This window comes from Octodon degus, unplaced genomic scaffold (assembly GCF_000260255.1).
Source record: "Octodon degus isolate 3935 unplaced genomic scaffold, OctDeg1.0 scaffold00134, whole genome shotgun sequence".
Taxonomy (NCBI): Eukaryota; Metazoa; Chordata; class Mammalia; order Rodentia; family Octodontidae; genus Octodon; species Octodon degus.
Window position 1 is genome coordinate 3,421,420 of NW_004524710.1, and position 7,724 is coordinate 3,429,143.

General features: G+C 37.6%; 1 protein-coding gene across 1 annotated transcript in view; it reads left to right on the forward strand.

The window, feature by feature from the left end:
* The window catches only part of Virma (vir like m6A methyltransferase associated), a 94,403-nt gene that overhangs the window by 27,493 nt on the left and 59,186 nt on the right, over positions 1-7,724 (forward strand). The window contains exons 3-5 of the mRNA XM_023701379.1: positions 1,006-1,092; positions 2,248-2,296; positions 5,107-5,275. Coding sequence (XP_023557147.1) covers positions 1,006-1,092; positions 2,248-2,296; positions 5,107-5,275 — 305 coding nt within the window. The remainder of the gene's footprint in view (positions 1-1,005; positions 1,093-2,247; positions 2,297-5,106; positions 5,276-7,724) is intronic.

Below are 7,724 nucleotides of genomic sequence, written 5' to 3' on the forward strand. Positions count from 1 at the left end.
TTTATTATTGTTATTATTTTGTGATTGAACCTATTTAATTCTACCAGAAGTTCATGAAGGTATCTCTTTTATAGTGCTCTGGACATTTTATTTTCTACCATTTGCATTGTTATATAAATAATTAAGAAAATATGTAATGCTTCAAATCAAGATGTTAGGTGAGCTTAAGGAATATATTTTTTGTACCAGGGATCCAACAGCAGTATTGTGAGAGGTACACTGTCTCCTTTGCTTGGCTTTATTCATAAGCCTGCAAGAAGGCAAATTAAAAAAATCTACCTGGTTCATCTTCCTGGAATGAGGTAGAGGGTGGAAACAGTTACCTAAGTGTAACAGTTGTCTCTAACGGAGTCTTCAGCACTGAGTGCTTGAACAACTGAGCTGACAGATTTATGCTGTAAGTTACAATTCAGGGCTCTACTACTGCAGTTATTGTTATGGCCTTATTAATGTGGACTAAGTTGAAATGAAACTGTAATTCTTGTGTTAAACTTGAAGATAATTAATGATTTATTTTGTTAAGAAATGAAAGAATGATACAAAGAATTGTACAATTTTATATAATTATAAGAGCATTTGCCATAAAAAATATTTAATGTAAATACCAAGTAGCAGGTGAAAGATTAAAATGATCTTGATGATTAAAATTTTATTCTTTTTTTTTTGAGACAGGGTCTTGCTGTACAGTTCAGATTGATCTTGAGTTCACTATGTCGCTTAGGCTGGCATCAAACTCGGCAATCCTCCTGCCTCAGCCTCCTGAGTGCTGAGATTACAGGTGTGCTCCACCATGCCTGACTAAAATTTTATTTTTAATAATACTTAATATGAGTGGCTGGCTGTCTGAGAACTGGGTATAATCTAATTACATATCAGCTAAGTACATACTTTTATGTGAATTTTAGGACAATTATGACTAAGTCTTAGAATTGCTATTCACTGGTACTTGACTGTCTCATTTCACTGGTTTCAAAGGCTGAAATGTTGACCTTGTTTCCTTTGTAGGGAGACGTCGCCACACACCTTTCAGTTAGACTTATTCTTCAACAATGTGAGCAAACCAAGTGCCCCGGTTTTCGATAGGTTGGGAAGGTATGTATCTGCAAGGTAGTTTTGTCAGAAACTCCTGAGTTGATAGGCAAATCTTTTTATTCCTTAGACAGAAAAGGATATATCTAGTAGTAGACTCAAGGATGTGGAATTTAATTTTATTAATCGCCAAAATGAAATTAGTGTGAAACTCTTAAGAGCGTTTTATTTATTTACAAGATAAAAATTTAACTGTGTAAAACACTAGCAGTGTTTTGTTTTCAATTGTGCATACTTGTACACATGACACTGTCACATGATTTGTTAGCAACATAATTTGGAAAAGATTACATTTTGATTTTTAAAAGCATTGCATAACACAGAGCTAGTATTTCCTGTCTCTTTTCTATCATGCTACTGTACAATTTGAAAATCCACAGTCCCATTTTGTAAAATGAGACTTGTTAATAGATAATTCTTTTTATATTATTTAATACATGTTAGATTTATTAAAATTGGTTATTTTGAGGTCAATATCTATTTTTTGGTATTATGAATCAAAATCAGGACCTTGCGCTTACCAAGCTGGTTCTATGCCCATGAGCTGTCTTACCGGCCCATCTGTCAGTATCTGCTTGATAGTAAACAGTTGTTTTCTTTTTCTTTGCTTTTTTTTTGTGTGTGTGCTGCTAGAGTTTGAACCTAGGGCCTTGCATATGTAAACCCATGCTGCACCACTGAATCAAACCCCAGTCCCTGAATGATTTTCTTCAGTTTTGGTTTTAATACACGATTTTTTAAGATTATAATGCAGAAGTTCTGTACCTTGGCTTTACAGTATAATTACCTAGGGTGCATTTGCATTTACAAAAATACTGATGTCTCTAGTTACCCTGAATCAATCAAATCAGAATCTTTGGGGTCTTGATTTATACTTTTTCTTGGTAATGTTTTGTGGGAGAGTAAATTAAGCCAAAACTTTGTTGTTTATTAAATTGAAAAAAAAAATCAAGTGTTTGCTTTGCTTGTATTGAAATGTTTAAATCTAGAAAGACTTATTTATCATCTGTGATTTTCATTGTTTTTTTTTTTGTGGAACCGGGGATTGAACTCAGGCCCTTGTGCTTGCCAGAGAAGCACTTATTCCACTGAGCCATCTCCCCAGCCCTAGTGATTTTCATTGTTGATGTTGTATATTTATTTCTATTCTTTTGGCAGCCTGGAATATGATGAGAATACTTCTATCATCTTTAGACCCAACTCAAAGGTAATTGTGGAAGTTAGTTTTCTTCTTATTACTGCCACTTACTCTTTTTTTTATTTTTATTTTTTGGTGGAACTGGGGATTGAACTCAGGCCTTTGCACTTGCCAGGGAAGCACTTATTCCACTGAGCCATCTCCCTGGCCCCAACTTATTCTTACTTTCTAAGTTTTCCATCCAAATATACCAGTAATGTCAGAATAAGATCTGGTGCTGTAGTGTTGTTTCTTGTCCACATGTCTCTTTTGCATTCAGATGCTGTTTCAAAATGAACATTTTAGTATATCATTCTCTAACTGAAGCATAAGAATCTTTCTTGTCATTGTAATTTGAGTGTGGAAGAAGCTGAGATTTGTGCCTTCCCTTCATTTGTTTAGTTAGGTAAGTTCAAAAGATATAGGCAAGGCAAGCAGGTATGGTGGTGCTTACCTGTAAATCCCAGCACTTGGGAGGTTGAGGCAGGAGGATCCTTGCAAGTTTGCGACCAGCCCTGCAAAGTGAGCTCAAGACCAGCCTGAACTGCATAGCAATTCTCTGGCTCTTGCTCACATTCTGTCTGTCTGTCTGTCTGTCTCTGTGTCTCTGTGTTTCTGTGTCTCTGTGTGTCTGTATCTCTGTCTGTCTTCTCTCTCACACACACAGGAAGATGGAAGATTAGAAGATGTGGGCAAGTAATTATGAGATACCAACTCTGCCTTAACTAAGGTTTCTAAATGAAACTTTCCATATTTCTTCCTTTCATATCAGGAGTATACCTTATTTATATATCAAATGCCATTAGACCTAATGACAGGTCTAAAATTAAAAAATAATGATCTAGTATGGTTCTACTCAGTTTGTCCCTTGGTTTTGGGAGTTCCTCTGTATCCTGTTTAGACTCAACATTATTTTTCTTATCTGTTTATCTTCCAGTCAGATTTCTGTCTCAGAGTTGCTGTCAGTCCCTGGGTATGGTCTTTGAACCACCCTCTTCCTTTTGAACTGTACAGTCTAGCAGAGAATAATTTTGTTTTGTTTTACTCATTTGCTCCTGTAAAGGACTTCATGACTTACTGCTTTGTCTTTACCCAGTGGAGACAATTCCAAAGTCAGGTTTTGATTTCTAGTCTTAAGTTTTATTTGTGAAAAGGACATGATAATTTAATGTCTGGTGTGACCACCTCTCATGATTGCTGTGATGATCCAGCTATCAACACGGATGAATTCTGAAAGACTTCTGTTTTTATAAGGAAGTACTGAGAATTAATAACATCAGTAAATCGTTATATCTTTTACATATCAGTTTCTTTCTTGTGTTCTTGCTTTCTTTCCTTCTTTTTAGTGGCTGGCTCAGCCTACCCAGGGGGCGGGGCTGGCGCAGTTTTACATCTTTTTAGAAGAAAGTTTCTTCACACAAGTAATTTGCGTAATGCTTCTGGGTAGCTGTACTTTTTTTTTTTTTAATTTTTCCACAAATAATACACTGCATATATTCTTCTTAGTGGTTAATTGCTGTACAAGATGCGGACTTGTGATCCTATTTACAAACACCATTAGAACAAATCATTCTATTCATTAACAGAATGTAACTATATATCTATCCCAACCACTTTGAATACACAGATACAAAATGGACATTCATCTGTATACCCCATTTTTTCTAAGTTCCGTTATTGAATATTATAGGTGTGTAAACTCAGCAAAATATTCTAAAAGAGTCCAGTAGCCCATAATAGCATTGGGTCTTCTGTTTAACTGGCAATGTCAGAAATTATTGACCTGAGTCCCCCACAGCTCAACTTAACAGCATGGCTTTATTTCTTATAATTTCATCTTCATACTTTTCTGCTGGATGGTTAAGACCAAGGTAAAGCAGGACCTGTGCAACAAGAGTTGTAGCTTTTTGGTCTGAGAAGGTCAGTGAAATGCCCTCAGGATTTGTCCTGAGATCCTGTACCTCAGATTGTAGAACCTTTATCAGTGCAGCCATGTGGATGAGTCACGGCCAATGCTTGGCCAATGTGCTCTCTGTGAAAGCCTGAGAGAGTATCTTCTCCCCATGTGACTCTCCTTAGGCCCACTCTATGTCATCGATCACTTTCCTCTTTGGCCCCATTGTAGCTGTACTTTTTAAAGTACCATTTGGGTATGTAAAATATACTTTCATGCATGTTTTGGGTATATAGGAAGAATGCTATAAGATTTGAAGGACTTTATTTTTTTTCCAAGATATTTTCCCCCAGACTGTGTAGTTCAGGCTGGCCTTGAGCCCACTTTGTAGTCCAGACTGGGTCTTAGCTTGCATGGGTCCTCCTCCATCAGCCTTTTAAATGCTGGGATTATAGGCCTACACTACACACCTGGCTGTCCTGCTCTAGACTTGTAGCCTGTTACTCCATGGTCATTGGTGGGGAATCTGCTGTTATGTTTGTCTCTGTTCCTTTTTGTACAGTGGACTTTTTTTAAAAAGAAAAAATAAAGTCCTTTTCTTTTTTTCTTTCTTTCTTTTCTTTTTCTTTTTGGCCCTTTTGAGACAGTCTCATTGTGCAGTTCAGGCTGCCCCTGAGCTCACTTTGTAGCCTAGGCTGGTCTCAATCTTGGACTTGCACGGATCCTCCTGCTTCAGCCTCCCAACTGCTAGGATTACAGGTGTGTGCCACCATGCCCAGCCACTGTTTCTGGGTTTTTGAGACAGGGTCTTGGTGTGTATTTAGTGCTGACCTTGCATTAGTGTACTTTTTAAAGACTAGATAAAACATAAGCTCATTTGATTTTAATTTGTATTTTTTGTCTAAAAAAACATTAATTTGAGAGATTATTTTCCCCTAAAAATCAGGTAAATACTGACGGTCTGGTGCTAAGAGGATGGTACAACTGTCTGACCCTGGCGATATATGGCTCAGTGGATCGAGTGATAAGTCACGATCGAGACTCTCCGCCACCCCCTCCTCCTCCTCCACCACCCCCCCAGCCACAACCAAGTTTGAAAAGGAATCCAAAACATGGTGAGAATTTTAAATTTGTTTTTGCAATCAGATTTGTTTGTTATAGTAAGAAAAGCTAAGTAAAAGAACTGTTTTATCTAATGAAATTTATGTTTTTTTTTTTGTTTTTTTTTGAGAAAGGGTTAGTTCAGGCTGACTTTGAATTTACTATATAGCCCAGGTTGGCCTTGAACTCATGGCAATCCTGCCTCTGCCTCCTGAGTGTAGGAATTTTAGGCATTTGACATGCCCAGCAGAAAAAAAATTTTTTTTTTTTTTTTTTTTGCGGAACCGAGGTTTGAACTCAGGCCCTTGTGCTTGCGCTTGCCAGGGAAGCACTTAGTCCACTGAGCTATCTCCTTGGCCCCCATTATTTAATTAGCTGTGATTTAATTTTTTTAATTAGTTGGTGTATGTAGTAAACAATGTTTGCTTTTTTTCTTTTTGGTGGAACTGGGGATTGAACTCAGGCCCTTGAGCTTGCCAGGGAAGTGCTTATTCTACTGAGCCATCTCCCCGGCCCTAATGTTTGCATTTCTTGTGGGGAGTTGGAGCTGTAAATAATACATCTTAATTTCTTTTTTTCTCTTTTCCTTCTTTCCGTCCTCTATCTCTTGTTCTCTTTCCCCTTTGAAAAACATTTACCACCCTACTTACTAGCTTTTATTTTGCTGTTTATTTATACTTTGGTCTCTCACATAAGAGAAAGCATGTGATATTTAAGTTCATGTGTCTGATTTATTTCACTTAGCATTATGGTCTCCGGGTACAATCATTTTCCTACAAATAACTCAAGTTTTTTTTATGGCAGAGTAGTGCTCCATGTATGTAAATTTTAAAAATATGTCCATCTGTTCATAGACATATAGCCCTCTTCCAAGATTTGGTTTTATAGATTGTGCTGCTGTAAAACAGGAGGCATGTATCACTGTAATACAAGGTCTTAACTCTTAGGAAGTTGCCAAAAAGGGAAATAGGTAGGCCAAACAGAAGTTCTTGTTAGAGACTTTTTGAAGACCCTGTACATGTAGTAGTCCATGTTCCTGCGAACAGTGTAGAAGAGCTTTTTCCTTGCAGCCTCTCCTATATTTGTTATAATTTCTTTTAAATGTATTTAGTACAGGGTCTCCCTACACAGATACAGACTCTTAGTGATCTTCTTGTTTTCAGCCTCCCATGCACTGGGATTTACAGGCATGTACCATGATGCCTAGTCTCAGTCACCTGCTCAGCGTGCCCTGGACATGGGGCCAGCACAGCAGGCTGGGGATCGAACCCCCAGCCCCTGTGTCTGCCTAAGCAGGCGCTTTAACCCACTGAGTTATCTGGCTGGCCCCATTTCTTATAATTTGATTACTTGATAATAGCTTTTCTTTCTGGAGTAAGGTAGAAGCTCAGTGTTCTCTAATGACCAGTGATGCTAAGCTTTTGAGTCCTCTGAAGAATCAGTGGCAGTTTTTTTTTCTAATTCTGTAGGTTGTCTTTTCACTTTTTTTTTTTCCTTTGCAGAATCCTTCGGATTTGATATAATCCTGTTTTTTTGGTTCTTGGAACTTTTTCCCATGCAACCAGGGGTCTGTTCAGAAAGTCCTTACCTAAGCCTATGACTTTGAAGAGTTTTCCCTATTTTGTCATCCAGCAGTTTCTGTTTTTTAACATTCACTTAATCTGTTTTGATTTTAGTTTACTACATAAGAGCTCTGTGTCTAGATTCAGTCTTTGCATGTGGAATCCAGCACCATTTATTAAACAGGCTGGCTGTCTTTCCTCCGCTATATGTTTCTGGCTCCTTTGTCAGAGCTCAAGTAGTTGAATGCACTTGGGGTTGTATCTGCATCCTGTGTGTGTTCCATTGACCTCATGCCTTTGTGCTAGCACCATGCTGTTTTTATCATAGCAGCTTTATAATATAATTTGAGGTTCTCTCACTTTCCTCTTTTTACTTAGGCTTGATTTCGCTTTTTGGGTCTCTTCTGGTTCCATTTGAGTTTTAGGAATGTTTTCTTTAGTCCTGTGAATTATACTATTGGCGTTGTTATTGAGATTGTGTTAAATCTGTGTATGACTTTTGGAAGTGACTGCCATTGTGATTACATTGGTCTTGCCTACCCAGGAACAGGGTCTCTCTCTATTTTCTGGTGTCCTCTTTGATTTCCTTTTTAACAGTAGTTTTGATTGGAGAGGTTTTTCACTTCCTTAGCTTAATTTGTAAGTGTTTAATTTTTCTGGATGCTGTTATGAATGGTATTTTTCCTCTAATTTTTTTTCTTAGCAAGTTGTTACTGCGTAGGAATGCTATTGAGTAATTTTATTTTTATTGTTACATGCTTACATTTATATTTTCCTGGTTTTTTTTTTTTTAAACATTTATTTATTTATTTTGTGTGTGTGTGTGTGTGTGTGTGTGTGGCCAGATCAGCCCACCAGGGGGCGGGGCTGGCTGGCATGTGGTGCTGGGGGATCGAACCGC